Here is a 27971-nt window from a genome sequence, read left to right as displayed (position 1 = left end):
TTCATTGAGATATTGTTTTTATTGTTTTTATTTTTACTTGTGCAGCAATAACTGCAAATAAAAGTTTCTGGTAACTGTTGATCAGTCCTGCATACTGGTTTGGAGGAATTTTAGCCCATTCCTCCATACAGAACAGCTTCAACTCTGGGGTCCTTTGTGACCTCGCCGACTATTACACGCTTTGCTCTTGGAGTGATCTTTGTTGGTCAACCACTCCTGGGGGAGGGTAACAATGGTCTTGAATTTCCTTCATTTGTACACAATCTGTCTGACTGTGGATTGGTGGAGTCCAAACTCTTTAGAGATGGTTTTGTAACCTTTTCCAGCCTGATGAGCATCAACAACACTTTTTCTGAGGTCCTCAGAAATCTCCTTTGTTCGTGCCATGATACACTTCCACAAATGTGCGTTGTGAAGATCGGACTTTGATAGATCCCTGTTCTTTAAATAAAACAGGGTGCCCACTCACACCTGATTGTCATCCCATTGATTGAAAACATCTGACTCTAATTTCACCTTCAAATTAACTGCTAATCCTAGAGCATGGTTTTCCCCAAAGCGTTTTAGCGTATCGAGCCTGATACGCTTGCTCTGCCTGCCGATACACTTCGTCGCTTTAGTTGAAATCCGATATGCTTAGATTTATACCGATACGTTAAAATTTCCTACCGACAAGATACATAGGAGAGCAAATAACAGATCCATTTACATACTGATTGATATTTGTGTTAAACAAGCTGTCTTTTTTTTTCAATGTTTGTGTTGATTCTGTCAAAGTAATATGTCCGCGTGGTATGATGTAAACAAACTGTAATCTGTTGGCTGTGTCAAGATCACGTGTTCAAACCATCCAATAAAAATATCGAAAGAAAACGTCAAACATCCCGGAAGTTTCTGATTCATTATAAGCGATCTCATTGGCTGCCGATGTTGTCCCCCACCAGACGGACAAAGCCGACTGATTTTAATAAGCTAGGAGAAGACTCGCTGGACAATTTGATCCACATCAGCATGGATGACAGCAAGATGGACTATGAGAGGGCTGCCCAACATTGGGCCAAGCAAAAGCCAAGGAGAATTAATCTGCTTTAAAGGAGCAGAAAACTTAATTCATTAGTTTGGGTTTGCAGAAAGATTATGTACTTATAAACACTCTCACGAAGTGAAGTTGTCCAAATGTGTCAAATATAGCATAATTTCAAATAATCATCATAAGCATTTTTGGCAGTGCGATGTCACTGGGATCCATTTAACAAAAGAAGGCTCCGGATTATTCTTTTGTTAAAGGCTCACAGTGACATCACACTGCCAAATATGCTTATCGTTATTATTCGAAATTATGCTACATTTGACACTTATTAACACAATCTCTTCATGAATGTGTTTATAAGTACATAATCTTTCTGCAAACTTAAATGTATGAATTAAGTTTTCTTTTCCTTTAAATATGTTTTAATCTTAATCTAGTTCATTTAATAAAGTGCCAAAATTTAAACTTTATAATATGCAGTTGCCTTACTTTTCTTTTCAGTACATCTTAGTTATACATATATTATGGTAATTGCATCAGAAACATTCTAAATCATTACAGTTATAGTAATACAGCAACTTATTTTCAGGTGGCAGTTCTGAGGTTCAGATCCCTTTGTGATCAACAGGAGGTCATGATGATCGATTCTCTTCATTGGATTGCATAAGATGGAGCAAACCACTGTTCATATTTTCATGCACATTTTTGTTACAACACTACTTGATCATAGATAATTAACTGCAAGGGATCCCCGTAGATTTTCAAATCTCTCGTATACCTAAGTAATCTATAACAAAACAGTTTAACTTGCATGTTGAACTTTAAGGTGAAATTTCAAATGTGTATACATTAATACTATTTAGGTCAGAAATCATTGAAGCACTGTTAAAATCTATCCGATAATCATGTATCTAAAACCTCTCAGAGACCCTGAAAATGCACCTGAGAGCATCTATTTTCAAAAAATTTTCCGGGGGGGGGCATGCACCCGGACCCCCCTAGTTTCACTTTGCGCCGTTGGCGCTCAATTGTCTGTGTTTTATCATGCCAGATTTTAGGGCTTTACTTTTTTTCTGGGGAAAACACTGCTAGAGGTTCACATACTTTTGCCACTCACAGATATGTAATATTGGATCATTTCCTCAACAAATAAATGACCAAGTATAATATTTTTGTCTCATTTGTTTAACTGGGTTCTCTTTACCTACTTTTCGGACATGTGAAAATCTGATGTTTTAAGTCATATTTATGCAGAAATGTAGAAAATTCTAAAGGATTCAAGTTAGGTCCATATATATTTGGACACTGACACAAATTTAGTTTTTTTACCTGTTTACTGAAACATATTCAAGTTATAGTTATATAATGGACAAGGACATAAAGTCCAGATTTCAGCTTTCATTTGAGGGTATCCACATTAAAATTGGATGAAGGGTTTAGAAGTTTCAGCTCCTTAACATGTGCCACCCTTTTTTTAAAAGGGGCCAAAAGTAATTGGACAATTGACTCAAAGGCTATTTCATGGGCAGGTCTGGGAAATTCCTTCGCTATGTCATTCTCAATTAAGCAGATAAAAGGCCTGAAGTTGATTTGAGGTGTGGTGCTTGCATTTGGAAGATTTTGCTGTGAAGAAAACATGCGGTAAAACGAGCTCTCCATGCAGGTGAAACAAGCCATCCTTAAGCTGCAAAAACAGAAAAAAACCCATCCGAGAAATTGCTACAGTATTAGGAGTGGCAAAATCTATAGTTTGGTACATCCTGAGAAAGAAAAAAAAAAAACACTGGTGAACTCATCAATGCAAAAAGACCTGGACACTCACAGAAGACAACAGTAGTGGATGATCATAGAATAATTTCCATGGTGAAAAGCAGAGGTGGAAAGTAACGAATTACATTACTCGCGTTACTGTACTTGAGTAGCTTTTTGTGTACTTATACTTTTTCAAGTAATTTTTAAAGAGTGTACTTTTACTTTTACTTAAGTATGTTTTCTTTTAAGTAGTGTACTTCAGTACATTTTACATCACTACCGTTACTGAGTAAAAATAAAAAATAAATAAAAAAGGCTAAAACGGAGAAGGGGAAATGCGTTCTGGAAATGAATCACGGAAAGGACAGTTGTCGCGCGCGCGAGTCTCACACAGACGATGGCGGACATGCACCGGCGCTTTAAGGGGGGGGGGCTTCAGGGGGCTCAAGCCCCTGGGCCACAGCCAATCAGGGGCCTTGTAATATTAATAAAATAATAAACTGTCGGAATCGTGGGCCTACATTAATGTACGGATAGAAATAAAGTTAGAAATAAATGAGCGCACAGTAGCCTGCTGTAAGAGACATGGTTAATGTGGTTCGCGAAACGAACACCCACAACTGTACCAGAATAAAATGTAACAAAATGTAACGTCACGCACGAAAGCGCGCCAAAGACTGCAGACTACTGAGACACAAATTTAGAGGCTTTGAAAGATGAAGCGTTCACATGTTAGCGGGGCGCATAAAAGGAAAAAAAAAGAGAGATGCAGGTAATGATAGAATCGTTGCCTAAAGTCACAGACTTTTTAAGGTAAGGATCACCAATCTGCAGAGGTGGAAAGTAACGAATTACATTACTCGCGTTACTGTACTTGAGTAGCTTTTTTGTGTACTTATACTTTTTCAAGTAATTTTTAAAGAGTGTACTTTTGCTTTTACTTAAGTATGTTTTCTTTTAAGTAGTGTACTTCAGTACATTTTACATCACTACCGTTACTGAGTAAAAATAAAAAATAAATAAAAAAGGCTAAAACGGAGAAGGGGAAATGCGTTCTGGAAATGAATCACGGAAAGGACAGTTGTCGCGCGCGCGAGTCTCACACAGACGATGGCGGACATGCACCGGCGCTTTAAGGGGGGGGGCTTCGGGGGGCGCAGCCCCTGGGCCACAGCCAATCAGGGGCCTTGTAATATTAATAAAATAATAAACTGTCGGAATCGTGGGCCTACATTAATGTACGGATAGAAATAAGGTTAGAAATAAATGAGCGCACAGTAGCCTGCTGTAAGAGACATGGTTAATGTGGTTCGCGAAACGAACACCCACAACTGTACCAGAATAAAATGTAACAAAATGTAACGTCACGCACGAAAGCGCGCCAAAGACTGCAGACTACTGAGACACAAATTTAGAGGCTTTGAAAGATGAAGCGTTCACATGTTAGCGGGGCGCATAAAAGGAAAAAAAAAGAGAGATGCAGGTAATGATAGAATCGTTGCCTAAAGTCACAGACTTTTTAAGGTAAGGATCACCAATCTGCAGAGGTGGAAAGTAACGAATTACATTACTCGCGTTACTGTACTTGAGTAGCTTTTTTGTGTACTTATACTTTTTCCAGTAATTTTTAAAGAGTGTACTTTTACTTTTACTTAAGTATGTTTTCTTTTAAGTAGTGTACTTCAGTACATTTTACATCACAACCGTTACTGAGTAAAAATAAAAAAAAATTTAAAAAAAGGCTAAAATGGAGAAGGGGAAATGCGTTCTGGAAATGAATCACGGAAAGGACAGTTGTCGCGCGCGCGAGTCTCACACAGACGATGGCGGACATGCACCGGCGCTTTAAGGGGGGGGGGCTTCGGGGGGCTCAAGCCCCTGGGCCACAGCCAATCAGGGGCCTTGTAATATTAATAAAATAATAAACTGTCGGAATCGTGGGCCTACATTAATGTACGGATAGAAATAAGGTTAGAAATAAATGAGCGCACAGTAGCCTGCTGTAAGAGACATGGTGGATGTGGTTCGCGAAACGAACACCCACAACTGTACCAGAATAAAGTGTAACAAAATGTAACGTCACGCACGAAAGCGCGCCAAAGACTGCAGACTACTGAGACACAAATTTAGAGGCTTTGAAAGATGAAGCGTTCACATGTTAGCGGGGCGCATAAAAGGAAAAAAAAGAGAGATGCAGGTAATGATAGAATCGTTGCCTAAAGTCACAGACTTTTTAAGGTAAGGATCACCAATCTGTTCAGAATATCAGCTACTTATCAGTTATCAGCCGTACCAGCAGCTAGGCTATGTGCAGCTAGGCTAGATATGCTATGATCTGTCCAACAGTAAAATAAATCAGTTGTGATTTGAATACGTATCGTGTGATGAGTTATAATCCTGTTAGTATAATAGCATATTTCGATGGGGATAATAAAATGTCTCAAACGGCATCTACTGAAGAAATTGATGAAAAGATTGTAGCCTATAACGTTCACAGTTCGGGCAGCAGACAGAGTAAGCATACTGAGGGGAATAGCAATACAAAGCTAGCGCAGATCCACATTTCTCGCTAGCTGTGTTGGGTGTGTTGTTAACCCGTGTGGATTTAAGTGAAATACTTGAGAAGTTCTGTGGTCAAGACAACGTTTTAAGGTAAGGACGCTCGATTATTATTGTTTGCCCGCTGTGGCTTGTTGTTGACGAAAGGCCCACGTGATTTTGCCTTATGCAGCTACTGCTAGCGTCATGCTTTGAACTAGGTTAAGCTCATTTGCGCTAAAGGATGGGTTTATTGAAGGACTTTGATGTAGCTAGTTTCTTTAAAAAAAAATCGTATGCTCAAAACAGTATGCCCCTGTTCATCATGTTTAACTTTTTTCTTGATGGAGTGCGTGAAATAGGGCTGTGCGATGTCCCCTTAATTGGCATCGACGATGTTTACAGTGCAAACATCGTGATGGACGATCATATCGTGGGCGGGGGGGGGGATTTTAATACCACATTATTAAATATATTATTATTATTATTATTATTATTATTATTATTAAAAGTATTAGATACTCATCCAAGGCTTTGGCACGTTAAGAAAAAAAAGCGCTAGGTGTTGTGGAATATTTGGCCTTGATAATGGATATGTGGTCCAGCTGCAACATGATGCCCTATATTGGCCCTTTTCCACTACCCTTTTTCAGCTCACTTCAGCTCGCTTCAGCTCACTTCAGCCCGACACGGCTCGCGTTTCGACTACCAAAAACCAGCACGACTCAGCTCGCTTCAGCCCTGCTTAGCCCCTAAAACTCGCACCGTTTTGGAGTGGGGCTGAAGCGAGCCAAAGCGAGCCGAGTGAGGCTGGGGGCGTGAGCAGACACTCCCCTGTGCACTGATTGGTGAGGAGGAGTGTCCTCACATGCCCACACACGCCCCGCGAGCACGCTGGGATCTGTAAACACCATAAACCCGGAAGAAAAATAATTACGAATTACGAGAATTTCTGAAGCCTTATGCGTCTCGCCTCATCTATACGCTCTTGCCAGTATCTGTTGGCGTTGTCGGTGACAACAAGCCACAGAACCAAGACCAGCAACACTAACGACTCCATGTCCTCCATGTTTATTGTTTACTATTTGGGTCGTGAGACTACCGCTTAAAAGATCACTGATGTCACTGTTTGCGCCGCTTAACGACATCACCTGACGTCCACCCACTTTCGCTAACTCCACCCAATGTGTCCACCCACTTCCAGCCAGCACGGTTCAGCGCGGTTGTAGTCGAAATGCAACTCCAACAGCCCCGCTCAGCTCGACTCAGTACGGCACGGCTCAGCCCGAGTCAGCCGCGTTTGTAGTGGAAAAGCGGCATATGTCAGCTACCGTACATTATGTGGACCGAGAGTGGGCAATGCAGTCCAAATGCCTGCAGATGAGTTTCATGCCAGAGACACATTCAGCGGACAATTTAGAAGACGCATTGCGCGAGACACTTGCCGAATGGAAAATAGAGGAGAAAAAGATCGCCTGTATAGAGCAATTCCAGAGTTATGGACGTGACACTTGAACTCAAAATGGCAACAAATGACCCAGTGCATGTTTTATTGTCTCCCAGTATTTAAACAGGTGTTGCATATTTTAAGGCTGTACCATACTGGAGAAGTGATAGAACAAGAACAATTCCCATAGTACATCTCGGGCATGCCAGAAAATGCCAATAAAAGATGCGTTATGGATGTGACAGAAAAAGTATCACTTTTCTTGGGTGACTGTACATTTTTATCAAACTCTGTGAAATTGTAAACCTAATGTCGAAATAGAGATATCCATTTGATAGAGGGGTCCAAGGTGAATATTAAAAAATCTTTGTTTAAAATATTTTGTATTTCATGCAGAGTTTCGGAAGGAAAAGTCAGGGTTATGGATGTGACGAAATTCCGTTATGGATGTGACGCGTCTGAAATAGACATGGCATATGTTTAGAAAATCAGCAATTTAACCACCATAACCCTTTGAAAAACTCTCTAAATATCAGCTAAAACTATCAAAGTTCTTAAATAATATTTAGGATGGCTATTGTTTTGCTGTTTTGTGGATTTTAGCATACATTTCTGTGGCTTGTGGCAATAATATAGAATTGTACATGATCAAAGTTGATTTTAGCTTGGGTTTTACATTATAAGAAAGAAAGACTGACAGTGACATATTAGGTGATCAAAATATTTATTTATGTATGTATTTATTTATTTGTTTATTTATTTAGTTTGTTTAGTTTGAAATTTGGAATCTCCTGTGAGGTTGACATTTACATGGAATTGCCCCTAACAACGGGGCGAATATTGTCATAGCCATCAGGCAATTGAAATGGCCGTGGTTAAGTTGTTTTGGGCACAATTTGAACCTGGCCATAACCAACTCGCTTGCGCAACAGAGGGCCAGTACAGACCGAGCGTTTGGAGTTTGCCGAGCAGTCAACACTGCGTTTGCGCACAGCTGGCTTCGGAGAAATGAGCTGCGCAAAGCGCAGGTGGAAATGAACCTCCCCGAGCACTCACTGATCACGGCAAGATATTAATCTGCTCTAACAATGAAAGACTAGTATTCAAACTATGAGAAGAAACTACACTTAAGCTATTACTCATTGGTTATTTACACCATATCAATTGAAGATGCGTTTCGGCCTTTAGTGCGCACTTGAACGCGCTAATTTTTCCAATTTATTAGTGTTTGAATTATTGCACCAGCTTTTAAAATCATGATTTAATATTGTTTTTTTTTTTTTTTACTGTCTACATTTGTCAGAATCACCTTCATTCTTCCATTTGGTTTGACATTATGGCTTAGAGTGGACCATTTTGTGTCTGAAAGTAGGCCTATTTACCAGATTAAAGTTATTTGACTTCTGCCGAAGTCTGCGCTTCACTGCCGTTTGATAAGGTGAAATATTTCCCGACTGTTAATAGTCGCTATTTGTTTGAACAACATGACAAATTTTACATTAAAAGTATAGTGTAGGCTAAAAAATGAAGTCAAAATTTATTATTAGTAGCATACTGTATTTGTGTAACCACATGTTATGTTCACTAGCACGTCCCTGCACCATAGCCTACGTGAACAAGCGGTAATAGGATATTACTTTATAATGACTTATATAATTATGTATTTATAATATGTTATATATTTATATATTAAACAAAACTAACTAACTAAACTAACAAAAAACTAACTTTTTAGGTTAAATAGGCCCAGATGATACCGTATATGCATGATTATGACAGGAGGGGGCGTGGTATCACGATGGTGGCTCTCCATCGTGATGGATGACCACCATCGTCGATGGACGATGGCATCGTCTATCGGCACAGCCCTAGCATGAAATATTGTTGCAAGTGGTATTTTGATGAAGTCATGTCAAAAAGGCAGTTGAATGCACAGTCTCATTCAAGGAGAAGGAAGACTTGCATGATGCTTGAACATAGATCGGTAAAATAGACCCTAGTAGGACTTGGTTTCGTGTATTTCGGTCTGTAGAGTTATGAGTTTGGCCGCTGTCCATGGTGTTTACGTTTCATGTGGCCGCCGAGCCAAGTACCTTGACTTGCAGTGAATGTTTGTTTTCATGCCGCCGAGCTATTTTTATGTATTTTATTTTTTAAAAGGACTTGTCTGTAGGTGTGTGTGTTTTATGTTTACAACACATAGGTCTACATTATAGCGCACGCAGGCTTGTGTGGTTATCTCTGGCCATGCCCCTGCGTGAAAGTCACGCAGTATCACTGTCCTGTCCGTGGTAATAATCAGAACCGGCTCTGTAATTGTTAGGACTAGGACTGTTTTGGCCTCTAGAGGCCGCTGTTATTTCCTTTTCATGTCGTGTTTATTTTGGCCTCTAGAGGCCGCCACTGTTCCTGTGTTTTGTGTTTGTGTTAATTGCCTAATTATCTTCACCTGTGTCCTTAATTAGTTTGTCTATTTATACCCCTGAGTTCAGTCCTCTTGTCACGGAGTCTTTGTGCTGTTATGTTTATCTCCAGTTTCCTTTGTACTATGTTTTTTGATCTTCTTAGCTTTTGAATTTTTGCACTTTGCTTTTCTTTTGGATTATACTCTTTGGTTTTTTTTTGTCTTTTGTTTTGCCCTGTATATAGTGTATATAGTTTAAATAAACCTTTTGATTCTTTTTCTACTTCCGCCTCACGCCTCTGCATTTGAGTCATCCCCCTGGTGGCCTAGTGGGGGTTTGCTGGATTATCACACCAACGAACCAGGTTCGAATCCCAGCAAAACCCTAACAGAAAGACTCCGTCATGACCGACTCAGCAGAGGCTGCTTCAACTGTCTACCCGGCCAACCTTCAGGGAATTATGGCAGCTTTGACACGCTTCGGAGCGACCATGGACGCTCATGGACGTACGCTCACCAGCCAACGTGAGGCCCTCGCTCGCCACGAGGAACTGCTTCAGCAAATTGGGAAAACCCTGGCACAGCTGACATCTCTGCCTGCATCTCCTGCTCCTGATCCAGCTCCCACTCCTGCTCCAGTGCCTCCTGCAATGCTGCCTTCTTCACCTCGCGAACCCAGCCTTCCTGCACCACAGAGGTATGACGGCAAGCACAGTGAGTGCCGAGAGTTCCTTACCCAGTGTCAGCTCACCTTTGAGCTTCAGCCTACCACCTACACTACGGATCGCCGCAAGATTGCCTTTGTGATCACCTTATTAGCTGGTAAGGCGCGAGCCTGGGCTACTGCTATCTGGCAAAGACAGGGACCTGAGTGCTTTGATTTCCAGCTGTTTTCTGAAGAGATGCTTCGGGTCTTCGATCAGGCAGACATCAGTACCGACGCAGCCCGAAAGCTCATGTCCATCCGGCAAGGAGGAAGCGTCGCAGATTACGCCATCTCGTTCCGAACACTCGCAGCAGTAAGTGGATGGAACGAGACTGCCCTGGTGTCAGCCTTCCACCATGGTCTGTCTGACCCCATCAAGGACGGTCTGGCCTCTATTGGATGCCCAAGTGACCTCGAAACCCTCATCTCACATGCTATTCGTCTGGACAACAGGATGAGAGAACGCCACCAAGCCTTGAGCCCCCCCAGCCTCCCTACCTCTACCTGGAGACCGTCTACCTCCTTCAGTGACTGTCCAGAACCCATGCAAGTGGGTCGTACTCGCCTCTCCGCATCTGAGAGGGAGCGCAGAAGGAGGGACAAGTGCTGCATCTACTGTGGCAAGCCTGGTCACTTCCGAGCATCATGTCCCGAACTCTTGGGAAAAGGACCGCCCCGTCCAGCCGAGGGAGGGTTGTGACGGGGCCTACCCTCTCTCCCGGACTCCCTGGCCAAGGAATCTACATCCCGGTCTCCATCTCCTGGGGTGAGTCTGTCCACTCTTGTCAAGCTTTGATAGACTCAGGGGCGGCTGGGAACTTTATGGATATTCACTTCGCCCAAAGCATCAATATTCCGACTGCACCTCTTGAAGTCCCACTGTCTGTGTCTGCCCTCGATGGCCAAGCGTTAGGTGATGGAAGAGTCACCCAAGTTACTTCTCCAGTTTTCCTCCAGTCTCAAGGTCACAAGGAAGAAATATCCCTGCACCTGATTCCTTCACCTGAGTTCCCAGTTATTCTAGGCCTTCCTTGGCTTACTCGCCACAACCCTCGCATAGACTGGGTAACAAGCCAGGTTGTGGAATGGGGCCCTGCATGCCATGCCTCTTGTCTGCTCTCTAGCTCTCCTGTGTCTCCTGCCGAGCCCCCTGATCTCACCGAGTTATCTCAAGTTCCCACAGAGTACTGGGATCTCAAGGAGGTATTCAGCAAGAGCAGGGCCGCCGTTCTTCCTCCGCACCGGGCCTACGACTGTGCCATCGACTTGCTCCCTGGGACTACCCCTCCTCGTGGCAGACTGTTTTCACTCTCTCAGCCAGAACGCAAGGCCATGGAGGAATACCTCAAAGATGCCGTGGTCTCTGGGTTTATTCGACCCTCCACTTCACCTGCTGGAGCCGGCTTCTTCTTTGTCGGCAAGAAGGATGGGGGGCTCCGACCATGTATTGATTACAGGGGCCTGAATAAGATCACTGTGCGCAACCGATATCCCCTTCCGCTGATGTCCACAGCTTTCGACCTGCTCCAAGGCGCCACCGTCTTCACCAAGTTGGACCTACGGAACGCATACCACCTCATCCGTATCCGACAGGGAGACGAGTGGAAGACTGCCTTTAACACCCCGTCTGGGCACTACGAATACCAGGTGATGCCCTTCGGACTCACCAACGCACCAGCTGTTTTTCAGGCCCTAATCAACGACGTCTTAAGGGACATGATTAACCTATACGTTTTTGTCTACCTCGACGACATCCTTATCTTTTCCAAGACCGTGCAGGAGCACCGCCACCATGTCCGCCAGGTTCTCCAGAGGCTGCTACAGAACAATCTGTTCGCCAAGGCCCAGAAATGCGAATTTCATGTTCCCGAGGTCTCCTTTCTGGGATTTATTGTACGGACAGGCCAACTCCAAATGGACCCTGCCAAGACCCTGGCCGTCCAGGACTGGCCTACTCCCAAGTCCGTTAAGGAGGTTCAGCGGTTCTTAGGATTCGCTAACTTCTACCGCAAGTTCATCAGGAACTTCAGTTCTGTGGCAGCACCCATGTCAGACCTCACCAAAGGGACAGGTGGATCTTATGGCTGGTCTCCTCAGGCAGAAAAGGCGTTCAAAGACCTCAAGGACCGCTTCTGCACGGCACCCATTCTGGTTCTCCCGGACACCTCCCAACCATTCATCGTGGAGGTGGACGCCTCGGACAGTGGTGTCGGCGCGGTGCTCTCTCAACGTTCGGAAGGAAAGCTGCACCCCTGCGCTTACTTCTCCCACCGCCTGAGTCCTGCTGAGTCCCGGTACGATGTGGGGGATCGAGAACTGCTAGCGGTCAAACTGGCCCTTGAGGAGTGGAGGCACTGGCTGGAGGGAGCACAACATCCATTCCTGGTTTGGACTGACCACAAGAACCTGGAGTACCTCCAGCAAGCCAAGAGACTGAACCCTCGACAGGCTAGGTGGGCCCTGTTTTTCAGTCGGTTTGACTTCACCCTCTCATACCGCCCCGGCTCCAAGAACACCAAACCTGACGCACTGTCCAGACTGTTCTCTGCCACTAACAGGGAGAATGAAGTCGGGCCTATTATCCCTGTGTCCCGGATTGTGGCCCCTGTCCGCTGGGGTATTGAGGAGGCTGTCCGACGAGCCCAACGCCAGGACCCCGGTCCTGGGACGGGGCCACCAGGCCTCTTGTACGTCCCACATCAAGCCCGGGCCAAGGTTCTCCAGTGGGGTCACTCTTCCCCTCTCACCGCCCACCCGGGAGCTCGGAGGACCCTGGACTTCCTGAAAAGACGCTTCTGGTGGCCTAACATGGAGAAGGAAGTAAGGTCATTTGTCCTGTCCTGTGAGGTTTGCACCAGAACCAAGAACCCACGACAGCGTCCCCAGGGTCTCCTGCATCCTCTGACCATTCCCCGGCGTCCCTGGTCCCACGTGGCAGTCGACTTTATCACGGGTCTCCCTGAGTCACAAGGTAACACGGTCATTTTGGTCTTAGTTGACAGATTCTCCAAGGCCTGCCGCTTCATACCACTGTGCAAACTCCCCTCTGCTCTTGAAACTGCGAAACTTTTGTTTAATCATGTCTTCCGAGTCTTTGGTCTTCCACAGGACATCGTCTCAGACCGAGGGCCCCAGTTCTCCTCCCGAGTGTGGCACGGGTTCTGCAAGGTCATCGGAGCCACTGCCAGCCTCTCCTCTGGGTTTCACCCACAGTCCAATGGTCAGACGGAGAGGCTCAACCAGGACCTGGAAACCACCCTGCGAGGCCTGGCTATGGATAACCCGACATCGTGGAGCACCTGGCTGCCATGGGCGGAGTACGCCCACAACACCCTGCAGTCATCGGCCACCAAGCTGTCGCCATTCCAGTGCCAATTCGGGTTCCAGCCACCTCTGTTCCCAGACCAGGAGGAGGACGCGGGGGTGCCCTCGGTCAACCAATATGTGAGACGGTGTCGCAAGACCTGGAGCAAGGTCAGGAAGACCCTCATACAGACCTCCAGAACCAACCAGACTCAGGCCAACCGCCATAGAAGACCTGCACACGCTTTCCGCCCTGGGCAGCGTGTTTGGCTGTCCACTTAGGACCTTCCACTGCGGGTGGAGAACCGCAAGCTTGCTCCTCGCTACATTGGCCCCTTCAAGGTGGTGCACAGGGTGAACCCTGTCTCCTACCGGCTCCAGTTGCCCCGGACTCTGAGGATCAACCCCACTTTCCATGTTTCCCTGTTACGGCCCGTACTGACATCTACGTATGCCCCTGCCCCTAGGAACCCCCCACCCCCCCGCATCTTCCAGGGGCAGACTGTGTTCACTGTGAATCGCCTGCTTGACTCCCGCCGGGTCCGCAGCGGGTTGCAATATCTGGTGGACTGGGAGGGCTATGGTCCTGAGGAGCGCTGCTGGGTTCCTGCTCGGGATGTCCTTGATAAAGAACTATGTCGGGACTTCCATTCGGCCCATCCGGATCGCCCTGGGAACGTCAGGAGACGCTCCTAGAGGGGGGGGTCCTGTTAGGACTAGGACTGTTTTGGCCTCTAGAGGCCGCTGTTATTTCCTTTTCATGTCGTGTTTATTTTGGCCTCTAGAGGCCGCCACTGTTCCTGTGTTTTGTGTTTGTGTTAATTGCCTAATTATCTTCACCTGTGTCCTTAATTAGTTTGTCTATTTATACCCCTGAGTTCAGTCCTCTTGTCACGGAGTCTTTGTGCTGTTATGTTTATCTCCAGTTTCCTTTGTACTGTGTTTTTTGATCTTCTTAGCTTTTGAATTTTTGCACTTTGCTTTTCTTTTGGATTATACTCTTTGGTTTTTTTTTGTCTTTTGTTTTGCCCTGTATATAGTGTATATAGTTTAAATAAACCTTTTGATTCTTTTTCTACTTCCGCCTCACGCCTCTGCATTTGAGTCATCCCCCTGGTGGCCTAGTGGGGGTTTGCTGGATTATCACACCAACGAACCAGGTTCGAATCCCAGCAAAACCCTAACAGTAATGATAATGCGCGCGTTCTTCTCTCCCTCTGTGGTCGGATGTGTTGAGCGATGTGAGCGTGGGCCTTGCGCAGCTACGCTGAGCCAAACGTAACCTATCGTAGGCTTCTAGGCTAATTACGCACTTACACTGTAAATGCTTGACACGTATTGCAAATAAAATAAGAGTGTTTTCCTGGCCAACGGTAAAGGTAGGGTTGACAGGTAGCCTATGAGGGGCCTAGCCCCTGGGCCACAGGTGTTGATAAAGCGCCCCTGCAGACATGGAGGAGACCGAGGAACCTGTGGTGGACGACCCTGCAGAAAACGCAGTTTCTTCCAGTAATGAAGTGCACCCCTGGCCCTACATATGTGATCACTTCAGCTTCGTAGAGAAAAGGGGTGACAGTTTCATTATGCAATGCAGATTATGTGTGCCCAAGAAGACAACCATTGCGATATACAAAAATTCGACGTCTAATCTGCGCAAGCATGTTGAGGTAAGTATTGTCATTGGCATCATAATCACAGGCGCAGATAGAGGGTGGGACGAGTGGGATTCATCCCACCCAGATTTAAATTCACCTCGTTCAGTCCCCCCCCACTTATAGGGAGGAAAAAACGTCTATGCGGTCTTTCTTTGCATAAGGCAAACCTCACGGAAAAATCAAAAGACTAATTACCATTCGGTTTATTGAGGTGCACAGCAGTGTATACATAGTTGCAACAACTCACATAAAACAAAACAAAGACTGATATTCGGTTGGTTGAGCTGCGCAGACTGCACAGGTTGCGAGCTCGAGCTTGGTTGCTATGGTTACCCACAACAAGTTTGACAGGCATATCGGGGTTGGGGTTGGTTTGCTGGCAGCTTTGTCCCCCCCAGTTTTTTGTCCCCCCCAGTTTTTTGTCCCCCCCAGTTCAAAAAACGTATCTGCGCCCCTGATCATAATGTTTCCTTTCCATAGTAAAACCGGCAATAGGCTGGTTATATTCCAAAAATAGTGGATGGCATTGCTAATGTTGAAGTAGCAACCTGTTGGTACTGTAACATAACGGTAACTAGTCTGTTATTCGGTTGACTAATCATGCAAGCAAGTTAGCTCGCCAACCTGACGTGATCAGTCCTCCTACCATTCTACATCCAACAGGCCAGAAAGGAATACTAAGCAAAACAAATAATGTTTGAATTGAATTGTTCAATAACACACAGTGCACACAGGCAAGCTATGAGATTTCGGTGCAACATTTCACTTTCATATTTCGTGTACAATGCTTTGTGTGTGGTCAGGGCGATGTAAACGACATGAGTGTGTGTATGGACCTTTTTTGTTTGTCTCAGTTTTAATGCAGCATTATCCTAAGCATTCAATTTGATACACTTCCTTTAAATAAAACATCTGGGTTGAGATGTACATATATCCTTGTTTCCTCTTCTTTTTCATTTTTGCACAACACAATGGAGGCAGAAAACACCCATTGTTAAAAGTAACATTTTACTTTTACTCAAAGTACATTTTAAATGATCTACTTTTTACTTTTACTTGAGTAGATTTTTTGTCTGGTAACTTTACTTGTACTTAAGTAAAATTTCATCAGAGTAACAGTACTTGTACTTGAGTATAATATTTTAGTACTCTTTCCACCTCTGATAGTATCAGATGATGTAAAAATCCATCCATTTTGGCATATCACAACAGTGATGTGGCCGCTCTGATGATTTCAGCCATCAAAGTGTCTAGGGAACATTACAGTAGTGGTTTCCCATTGCCTTCTACTGGATTATTATAGAGGTTTTCTCCTCTCTACCATTCACACTCACATTCACACCTATGGACAATTTAGAGCCACGAAATAGCCTAACCTGCATGTCTTTGGACTGTGGGAGAAACCAGAGCACCCACAGGAAACCCACACAGACATGAGGAGAACATGCAAACTCCACACAGAAAGGCCCCCATCGGATGCTGGGCTCAAACCCAGAATCATCTTGCTGTGACGTGACAGTGCTAACCACTTGCACTACCATGCCACCCAGTGTAAAAATAAGTGTGCTTTTATGCAAGAATAAAACTGAGTAAGTAAAAAATGACTCTAATAACATATGTTAGTATATAGTATTTAGTATATAGTATAGTGAAGGAGACTGTGGATGATGGAAAATAAGTTTTATAGTGCTCAGCATAAATGAGAAATGAGTACACCCCCTTTGAAAAGTAACATTTTAAACAATATCTCAATGAACACAAACAATTTCCAAAATGTTGACAAGACAAAGTTTAATATAACATCTGTTTAACTTATCACGTGAAAGTAAGGTTAATAATATATCTGTGAGTGGTAAAAGTATGTGAACCTTTGCTTTCAGTATCTGGTGTGACCCCCTTGTGCAGCAATAACTGCAACTAAACGTTTCCAGTAACTGTTGATCAGTCCTGCACACCGGCTTTGAGGAATTTTAGCCCATTACTCCCTACAGAACAGCTTCAACTCTGGGATGTTGGTGGGTTTCCTCACATGAACTGCTCGCTTCAGGTCCTTCCACAACATTTCAATTGGATTAAGGTCAGGACTTTGACTTGGCCATTCCAAAACATTAATTTTTCTTCTTTAAAGTAGTTCTAGAATTTTAGAACCCACTACTGATGAAAATGTAGTATAAGGGTATATGTTCAATGTATGCAAATTAAGAATAAAAAATTTCCCCATCAAAAGGGTGTATTTGAGTGACAAAACCGAGCTTCTGGAAAGCATTTCCTGAAAATCCCAGTCGGGAGTCACGTGACCGATGACGTAGTAAATTGACCAGGATGGCAGCATCCAGTATAAACACAAGCGAAATGAGTGAATCAGGCAGCGATTATTCAGACGAAATTGCGTCTGAAGACGAAAGTGAATCGTGTTCCAGTCGAGGTGAGTCGATGCACAACATTTTTTCTACTAAATCAGAGGTCTGGGCCGAAATGTGCGTTGTGATCGGCAGTATATTTGGGGCGAACCGATGGCGTTCAAGCGGCCTTTCCAACAACACAGAAATGACTGCAGCTGTCAAAGTCTGTTTTGTGTGCGTTTGGAGCTTGGGGAGAAGAAAAATGCGGGCCTGAATGGGGACAGTCACGGCTGTATCGTAGAAGTGCAAAGCAGGAACTCGTCCAGGGATCGTCTAGTTCTTGTTTAGTTAAAGAACCCTTTAATTGTCCTAAAGGTTCGGGAAGCTCGTTCAAAGCGCGCCTCAAGATTCTCCCATGGACTATAAAAAACACTTTTCCCTTTACACTCACCAGCATAAATATGTGCACTAGCCTTCAACTAGCACCAGTCTGCCCTCGTCCGCTTTACTTGCCGGTTCCACTCAGCGAGATCGTATCCATTATTCTGATCAGGATCAGGGAACTGATGCAGAGATACTCCGTCTTTGTTGGTTTTAGAACAGCTGTACGCGACACACTTTTTTACCATTCTTTAAATTCGTTTCTTAAGACAAGGATTTTTTTAAGATGTTACCTTGACACACACACGGACTGGCCAGCGGGAGTTTTCCCGGTGGGCCGGTGGTTCAGTGTGGGCCGGCGGAGAAAAAAAAAAAAAGCAGTTGCGCGCTGGCCTTTAATATGATAAGCAATGTTAACAGTTTCTTTAAGAAACTGTTCTTTAAGAAACTGTTAACATTGCTTATCATATTAAAGGCCAGCGCGCAACTGTAATAAGCAATGTTAACAGTTTCTTAAAGAAACTGTTAACATTGCTTATCATATTAAAGGCCAGCGCGCAACTGTGTTTAGTTTTTTTTTTCTCCGCCGGCCCACACTGAACCACCGGCCCACCGGGAAAACTCACGCTACTCCTGATGGCCAGTCCGTGTGTGCCTTGACAGTTTCGGCGATAAACTTCCGCCTTCTTCAAAACAGTCACCAGATGTCGAGTGGTGACGTGCCTTATCAGCTGATGTTACTCTAAGGAGGCGTGAACGTCCTGCCCAATTTGACAGGTAGTTCACGCCTCCTGCTGTCAGGTACAGCAGAAGGCGTGAACTACCTGTCAAATTGGGCGGGACGTTCACGCCTCCTTAGAGTAACATCAGCTGATAAGGCACGTCACCACTCGACATCTGGTGACTGTTTTGAAGAAGGCGGAAGTTTATCGCCGAAACTGTCAAGGTAACATCTTAAAAAAACCTTGTCTTAAGAAACGAATTTAAAGAATAGTTTGAATAGGTAGACATAATGAACTTTCACTACACACTTTTTTACCATCGTATACAGTGGAAATAATCCGTAGATCCGCGAATTGTCACTCACAGTCACAGTATGTACAGGCAGTGAGCTGTCTAGCTTGTCAATTTACTATGTCATCGGTCATGTGATCGCGGCGCGATGTTTTGCTTGTGGGCTATCGCAGAAAATCCTCTATAAAATCATAACGGATAAACATTTTTGAGTAATTTTTTTTTGTAATATACTACAAATATTAGTATTCATCGTTACATGCAAAGGCGATTTTCAAATTCTAGAACTACTTTAACCATTCTTTGGTAGAATGACTTGTGTGCTTAGAGTCGTTGTCTTGCTGCATGACCCACCTTCTCTTGAGATTCAGTTCATGGACAGATGTCCTGACATTTTCCTTTAAAATTTGCTGGTATGGGGGCGTCGTGGCTCGGGTGGTTGGGGCGCCGTGCCATGGGTGCGGGCGACCCGGGTTCGATTCCGGCCCGGGGTCGTTTCCCGATCCCTTCCCGTCTCTCTCTCCCGCTCGTTTCCTGTCTCTGCACTGTCCTGTCCAATGGAGGTGCAAAAAGCCCAAAAAAATATCTTAAAAAAAAAATTTGCTGGTATAATTCACAATTCATTGGTCCCTCAATGATGGCAAGCCATCCTGGCCCAGATGCAGCAAAACAGGCCCAAACTATGATACTACCGCCATGTTTCACAGATGGGATAAGTTTCTTATGCTGGAATGCAGCGTTTTCCTTTCTCCAAACATAACACTTCTCATTTAAACCAAAAAGTTCTATTTTGGTCTCATCTGTCCACAAAACATTTTTCCAATAGCCTTCTGGCTTGTCCATGTGATCTTTAACAAACTGCAGATGAGCAGCAATGTTCTTTTTGGAGAGCAGTGGCTTTCTCCTTGCAACCTTGCCATGCACACCATTGTTGTTCAGTGTTCTCCTGATGAACATTAACATTAGCCAATGTGAGAGAGGCCTTTAGTTGCTTAGAAGTTACCCTGGGGTCCTTTATGACCTTGCCGACTATTACATGCCTTGCTCTTGGAGTGATCTTTGTTGGTCGACCACTCCTGGGGAGGGTAACAATGGTCTTGAATTTCCTCCAGTTGTACATAATCTGTCTGACTGTGGATTGATGGAGTCCAAAACTCTTTAGAGATGGTTTTGTAACCTTTTCCAGCCTAATGAGCATCAACAACACTTTTTTTTGAGGTCCTCAGAAACCTCCTTTGTTCGTGCCATGATACACTTCCACAAGCATGTGTTGTGAAGATCAGACTTTGATAGATCCCTGTTCTTTAAATAAAACAGGGTGCCCACTCACACCTGATTGTCATCCCATTGATTGAAAACATCTTACTCTAATTTCACCTTCAAATTACCTGCTAATCCTAGAGGTTCACATACTTTTGCCACTCACAGATATGTAATATTGGATATTTTTCCTCAATAAATAAATGACAAAGTATAATATTTTTGTCTCATTTGTTTAACTGGGTTCTCTTTATCTACTTTTAGGACTTGTGTGAAAATCTGATGATGTTTTAGGTCATATTTATGCAGAAATATAGAAAATTCTAAAGGGTTCACAAACTTTCAAGCACCACTGTATGTATATTTATGTATTATATATGTATTTATGTACTAGTATATCATAGTGTGCCTTAAACAGTTTGCAAAAATCTCTCGGGCCCAAGGAATTACAAACATGTCCCTGCCTACAATACTAATGCTCTAAATCTTAATTGTTGTTCCTGTTCATTTATGCAGCACTTAATAATTACTTAATGTTAATTGGTCAACATGTATTGTAAAGTGTCCCAAGGTTTTGGGTTTTTTTTTTAAATACGGGTAAACATCACTTGTGCATAAGTCACTACATGCTTTATTCAAAATACCAAGACTATACAAAGTTTATATGGAGTGCACTGACTTGTACTCAACACTATATTTAGCAGAAGATTTCTTCTACAGGTGATGAGAGGGCACTGTGCCTGGTGGAGATCAAGAAGGTGAAGCAGTCACTCTCTCAGTCCCACCTCCCAACCTTGCCTGAAATTGTCCCATACGTTTTTGAGACTGTCAAGGGTTGTCATCTTTTTGCTGCAGGGAGGGTATGACTGCTATGTCTTTAGTGCAAGTACTCAATATAGAATCAATTTTGGGTCTATTGTGTTTTGCTTTGTATTTGTTTTTGTGTAATTTTACCTCTTCTGTCTTTAGATTGAAAATGGTTCCTGCATTTGTGCAGCAATGCCCAATAAAGTCACGATTTTGCGCTACAACGACAATCTGAGCAAATTTTGCATTCGCAAGGTAAGAAGTAAACCTGTCTTTGACACAAACATAATGTGTAACTCATTATATCTCTTGAAAGACACTCAATAACTGTCAACTGTGATTTAGATTAAAAAGCACTTAGGCATTTACAGCCAGAGCTGTCAAAGTTTTTTGTAAATTTGGCATGAGAAGAACACACACAGACACACACACACACACACACACGTATGTATGTGTGTGTGTGTGTGTGTGTGTGTGTGTGTGTGTGTGTGTGTGTGTATAACACCATATAGATTATTATTCTACACACATGTATTTTTGAGGAGTCCTTGGCTTATAGGTTGGTTTTAATGACCTCCCATGGGGATGTTTTTGTTTTGTTGTTTTTTTTTACAGATAGGTGCACTCTTGCAACTTAATCATTCTCTCTCTCTCTCTCTCTCTCTCTCTCTCAGGAAATTGAGACCTTAGAACCCTGTAGCTGTATTTATTTCACCAACTACAGCATCATCATTGGCACCAACAAGTTCTATGAGATTGAGATGAAGCAATATGTGCTGGAGGGTGTGTGGCTCAATAATGATTTCAGTATTTGTTTATTCCTCCCACTGTTAGAATTGAGATTCACATACTGCTGTTGACATAGTGCTCTTTTCCTATATGAATTCAACTATAAATAATTACTCACAATCACACTGGATCTACATACACAATACAGACTTTACTAGAGAGAAGCCATTTATTGAGTCTTGTGTAAAAATTTATAATGTGGTGTAATTATCAGGTAATTTGTGGGGGGGGGGGGTTTCCACAGAGTTCTTGGACAAGACTGACGTGTCATTGGCTTCAGCTATGTTTACCACATCCTCCTATAGCTTCCCCATTGCCATCATGCAGGTGTCAAGTGCAGCTCAGAAAGAGGAGTACCTGCTCTGTTTCCATGGTCAGACTTAATTGCTTATGATTCATCCAGTCACTTTATTGTATAATGTAAAATTCTAGTGTTGAAAAAAGAAAAGGAAAGTGTCGTGTCATGATAAATTGAGTCTGATAAATTTTAACAAGGTGAAAATTGTGTACTTGTGTACTTAATGCAACGTTTGCACTGGCAGAGTTTGGAGTGTTTGTGGATGCCTATGGCCGAAGAAGCCGCACAGATGAGCTCAAATGGAGTCGTCTTCCTCTGACATTTGGTACATTTGTCTCGAACAAAATTGTCTTCACATTCAAAAAGAACATGTGCCTGACTATTACAGATGGCACAAATACTTTCAGAAATCAGCAATTCAATATAGTAGTATTTAACTGCCTCAATCTTCTCTGTTCCCCAGCCTTTAGAGAGCCATACCTGTTTGTGACATACTTCAATTCGCTAGATGTTATTGAACTTCAGGGTCATGCTGCCCTTGGGTGCGTTTCAAAGTAACACCACATAGTCATCAAGTAGTAGTAAATCACAATGACAGAACATCATATAAAAGTAAGGCTATTATGTAAAATGGAAGTATAATGTTAAACTATTTGAATATGTATTTAAATGTACTCAAATGTTTAAAAATAAATTATAATAAATGAGTGAAATTTGTAACAATTCGCTTGACACAAGGTGTATAAAAGGTTCTGAAGGTGATGGTGAGGACTAGGGTTAGAGTTCATGCCTTTTCTTATAACTTCATTCATATAAAAACAAATGAAAGCCAGCTTTCATTTCACTTGTTTAAATTTGTAAAGGTGTTCTAGGTCATCAACTTAATTTTAATGCATGAAAAGCAAATGAGACTATTAGTAATAGGCAAAAGACGTCATTGTCAAGACTTAGTAATCTCATCATCTCATCTCGTTATCTCTAGCCGCTTTATCCTTCTACAGGGTCGCAGGCAAGCTGGAGCCTATCCCAGCTGACTACGGGCGAAAGGCGGGGTACACCCTGGACAAGTCGCCAGGTCATCACAGGGCTGACACATAGACACAGACAACCATTCACACTCACATTCACACTTACAGTCAATTTAGAGTCACCAGTTAACCTAACCTGCATGTCTTTGGACTGTGGGGGAAACCGGAGCACCCGGAGGAAACCCACGCGGACACGGGGAGAACATGCAAACTCCACACAGAAAGGCCCTCGCTGGCCCCAGGGCTCGAACCCAGGACCTTCTTGCTGTGAGGCGACAGCACTAACCACTACACCACCGTGCCGCCCCCAGACTTAGTAATATTCTGTCATTTAATTTATGCTCATCTATATTTTTTTTAGTCCTAATTAGAATAGACATAGACCATTAATGTTTAAAATTCAAACAAACATCAGTCATTACATATGCTAATTAACTTTGTTATTTTAACATTTCATTGACATAAATAAACAAAGTTAAATACAAAAGTTAAAGTTAAATCAATGTGATTAACTGAGATTTTTTATTTGTTAAGGGAATGGTTAAGGAAATAAGCAAATAATTGAAATATAAATAAAATAATCTTCACTCGTAAAATGTAAATGACCTAAAATGATGCTCTATAAGATAGCACTGTTAAAATTTGTGTGCTTTTTGTGTTTTGTGAACTTGTAAACTGTATTCAGGCCTCCGGCGCTTGTTCACTTGGATGTCCCTAACCCACGCTACCTAGGACCGGCCATCTCATCAGGTGCCATTTATCTGGCCTCTTCCTACCAGAACAAACTGAGAGTGATCTGCTGCAAAGGCCATGTCATGCGAGAGTCAGGAGAATTGCAGAGGACAGGTTCTAACAGGAGGTACACATTTAACATAAAAATAAATGCTGTGCAAACAGTATATTCACAATATATTACTGAATGCATATAAACATAAACAAGGGCTCCCAAGTGGCCGAGACCTCAGGAGAGTGCAAAACTGCCCTGAGCACTTAGGGAGGGAGGGGTGACATATTCTCTCTCCCTTGTCAATTATAGTGATGCTAGCCAGTCATGGGTATCTGTGAGCTCATGCATATGGAAATGGGTGGATAGCACTTTTGTCCGAGTGTGTTATGCTGCCCCCTAAAGTTGCATAAGCAGTAGTTCCAAAAGATGTGGTCAGCTTGCGTCATGTAACATGCATGATGACCTTTGCCCTCCTTGGTTGGTAGCTGTGGTGTGATAGGGGATACCTAGCTGGGTGGTGGCCATATCTAAATTAGGAAGAAAATTGTGTGTGGGGGGGTAAAAATTGTAAACGGTGTTCAATAAGCTGTGTATTTCTATACTTGATTGACAGCTTTGACCTCTGCAGCAGCCCAAGCAAGCGTGGCCCACCCACTTATAATGAGCACATTTCAAAGAGGCTAGCCTCAAGCCCTGGAGCTCAAGAGAGTGTTGTGCACCGGGACCCTAGCACACCACACCGTTACCGTGAGGGCAGGACTGAGTTCCGCAGAGACAAGTCTCCAGCTCGGCCATTGGACCGTGAGAAGTCGCCAGGGCGTGCTGTGATTGATGCACGCAGAGAGAGATCACCAGGTCGGCCACTGGATGAAAGAGAGAGAGAGCGTGAGCGCACACGCCTGCACACAAGCTCAGTCCGCACTCAACTCACACCAGTTAACAAGGTACGCATGAGACATTGCCACGTTAACTGTGTGTCCTTCTAGGGATGCCAAGATCAGGGGATTAAAAGCTGTACATGGATACATGCCACCGCTCTGATATTTTGTATTCAATAGCATCTAGACACAAACAAGAGATATGCATGGTTTGCATGACTGAAGATGAACCTGTAACTCTTAGTGAAATAGAACTGTGAACCAAACCAACCTAAGTTTGTGGAAAAGTAAATATAAAAGCTAACGGTAATTCACTGTGATTTCCATGAAGCTTGTTCCCTCTGTGAGTAACTAGTCATTTGTGAGCTTGGCTCTCTTAGACAGAGCCTGCTGAACTGTGTGACCTCTCTGTCCCGGTGCTGGTGTAGGTGTGGGACCAGTCTTCAGTGTGACCATGCCCCTTGGACAGCTGAAGTTTAAGAGCCATCGTCCAGTCCCAGCGCGGATGGACATGCCATTTTACAGGCACCTCTTTTAATACAGCTATTCCATCATGCCATTGCCTGCTGTGAGCAGAGCCACATCCTATTTATATTTTTTGGATTTAGCTGTTGTCCAAATTTAAATGTTTTGCTCACATATTTATATAGGATTTATGAGGAAGGTAACTGATTAGTGAAAGTTTGTGATATATGAATACACATGAAAACACACACACACACACACACACACACACACATATATATATACTATTATTTATATATATATATATATATATATATATATATATATATATATATATATATATATACACACACACACACACACACACCAAAAGCACACCCTTACTGTAAATATGTGGCCAGCTTTTATAGTTTAAAGGTATGAGAGTTGAATGACATAGCCAGGTCTATTTTTTAAAGATAAAAAAGTGTTTGTATAAAGTTAAGACAAAGATTTCTAATAGAAAAACTTCAGCTTTCACTTTCACATATCTGCTATAGTTGATATCTAGCATCAAGGTGGCTGCTTTTCTGATATTATCTGTCAATCATTGGTTCACAATTTTGTAAGAGTTGACAGACAAAACTACTTATTAGGCATGTGCTGATAATTGTTTTTTACCTGGCTCTTCAGAAACCTATGGAAGGATAATTATTTATAGCAGCATACATCAAGAATCTTATACCAACAATAGGACTGTGACCTTTGTATGACAACTTGTGTAAATAGGGTAATAACAGGCAGAAATAATTCTCTTCTCATCCTTGCATTGGAAATAGACATACATACATTTTCTGCTCATAAGAATTGTGACTACAGTCAGAGCTTGAAATACCACAGTATTTTTTTTTGTCCTAATTCATGCCCAACTAACCATGGTATTGATCTTTTGTGTGACCAAAAACTAATTTCTCTGTAAATGATTTTTTTTTTACATTACACCAAACAGTACTCTCTCTCTCTCTCTCTCTCTCTCTCTGTGTGTGTGTCTCTCTCTCTCTCATACATAACATTACACATGGTGTCTTGCAAAAGTATTCATCCCCCTTGGTGTTTGTCCTGTTTTGTCAAATTACAAGCTGGAATTGCCCATGAGTTGGCCTAGTGGTTAGCGTGTCCACCTCTCGACCGGGAGATCACAAGTCCTACTCGTGGTTGGGTCATACCAAAGACCATCATAAAAATTGTACCTACTACCATCTGGCAAGGCACGTTGCAATACAGATGCAAGTGGGGACATCAAACTCTCGCAGTTACCAGAGGACTAGCCCCCCACTGTAACCCTAGCTGTATAGACAAGAGGCCAAGAGCTATCGAAATGGAGATCGGCGCCGCACCCATACGCCTTAAGTAGTTGGTTAGTACGGGGACAGGAGACTGCCTAGGAAGACCAGATTCTGGTGTGAGAGGGACTTTGACTTGACTTGACAAGCTGGAATTAAAATGTTTTTTTTTGTGGGGGGGGGGGGGGGGGGTAGCACCATTTGATTTACACAACATGACTACCACTTTAAAGGTGCAAATTCTTTTTTATTGTGACACAAACAATAATTAAGATGAAAAAACAGAAATCTAGAGTGTGCATTGGTATTCTCCCCCAAAGTTAATACCATCTTTTGCTGTAATTACAGCTGCAGGTCTTTTGGGGTATGTCTCTATTAGCTTAGTGCATCTAGCCACTGGGATTTTTGTCCATTCCTCAAGGCAAAACTGCTCCAACCCCTTCAAGTTTGATGAGTTGCCTTGGTGTACAGAAATCTCCAAGTTATGCCACAGATTCTCAATTGGATTGCGGGCTGGACTTTGACTAGGCCATTCCAAGATGTTTAAATGTTTCCCCTTAAACCACTCCATTTTAGCTTTAGCAGTATGTTTAGGGTCAATGTCCTGCTGGAACATGAACCTTTGTCCCAGTCTCAAACCTATGGCCGACTCAAACAGGTTTTCCTCCAGAATTGCCCTGTTTTTAGTGCCATGCATCTCTCCTTTAATTCTGAGCAGCTTTCCTGTCCCTACAGATGATAAACATTCCCACAGCATGATACTCCCACTACTATGCTTCACTGTAGGAATGGTGTTCTCAGGGTGATGGGAAATGTTGGGTTTGTGCCACACATGGCATTTCCCATGATGGCCAAAAAGTTCAAATTTAGTCTCATCTGACCAGAGAATCTTCTTCCATGTGTTTGGGGAGTCTGCCACATGCTGTTGGGCAAACTCCAAACATGTTTTCTTAAGCAATGGCTTTTTTCTGGCCACTCTTCCACAAAGCCCCGCTCTGTGGAATGTACAGCTTAAAGTGGTCCTATGGACAGATACTCCCATATCTGCTGTGGATCCTTGCAGCTCCTTCAGTGTTATCTTTGGTGTCTTTGTTGCATCTCTGATTCATGCCCCTCTTGCCTAGTCTGTGAGTTTTGGTGGGTGGCCTTCTCTTGTCAGGTTTGTAGTGGTGCCATGTTATTTCCATTTTGCTATAATGGATTTAATGATGTGGTGCGGTGGTGTAGTGGTTAGCACTGTTGCCTCACAGCAAGAAGGTCCTGGGCTTGAGCCCAGCGACCGGCAGGGGCCTTTCTGTGTGGAGTTTGCATGCTCTCCCCATGTCAGCGTGGGTTTCCTCTGGGTGCTCCGGTTTCCCCCACAGTCCAAAGGCATGCAGGTTAGGCTAATTGGCGGCTCCAAATTGACCGTAGGTGTGAATGTGAGTGTGAATGGTTGTCTGTGTCTATGTGTCAGCCCTGTGATAACCTGGCGACTTGTCCAGGGTGTATCCCGCCTCTCGCCCATAGTCATCTGGGATAGGCTCCAGCTTGCCTGCAACCCTGTAGGACAGGATGAGCGGCTACAGAGGATGGATGGATTTAATGATGCTCCGTAGGATATTCAAAGTTTAGGATATTTTTTAATAACCCAAACCTGATCCATACTTCTCCACAACTTTGTCTCTGACATGTTTGAAGTGCTCCTTGGTTTTCATGTTGCATGCTTTATAGTGTTGCAGAGTCAGGGTCTTTCCAGAACAGGCTGGTTTATACAGACATCATGTGACAGATCATGTGATACTTTGATCACACACAGGTGGATCTTACTCAACTAATTATGTGA

General features: G+C 43.4%; 1 protein-coding gene across 1 annotated transcript in view; it reads left to right on the top strand.

The window, feature by feature from the left end:
* The window catches only part of LOC132893060 (citron Rho-interacting kinase), a 450073-nt gene extending 425606 nt beyond the window's left edge, over window positions 1–24467 (top strand). Inside the window, exons 32-39 of the mRNA XM_060931786.1 lie at window positions 20553–20692; window positions 20802–20894; window positions 21314–21422; window positions 21673–21801; window positions 21971–22051; window positions 22190–22268; window positions 23440–23613; window positions 24110–24467. Coding sequence (XP_060787769.1) covers window positions 20553–20692; window positions 20802–20894; window positions 21314–21422; window positions 21673–21801; window positions 21971–22051; window positions 22190–22268; window positions 23440–23613; window positions 24110–24467 — 1163 coding nt within the window. The remainder of the gene's footprint in view (window positions 1–20552; window positions 20693–20801; window positions 20895–21313; window positions 21423–21672; window positions 21802–21970; window positions 22052–22189; window positions 22269–23439; window positions 23614–24109) is intronic.
* The last annotated feature ends 3504 nt before the right edge of the window (window positions 24468–27971 follow it).

This window comes from Neoarius graeffei, chromosome 10 (assembly GCF_027579695.1).
Source record: "Neoarius graeffei isolate fNeoGra1 chromosome 10, fNeoGra1.pri, whole genome shotgun sequence".
Taxonomy (NCBI): Eukaryota; Metazoa; Chordata; class Actinopteri; order Siluriformes; family Ariidae; genus Neoarius; species Neoarius graeffei.
The sequence above is the reverse complement of the archived record's forward strand: the minus strand, read 5'-3'. Positions and strand labels throughout refer to the sequence as shown.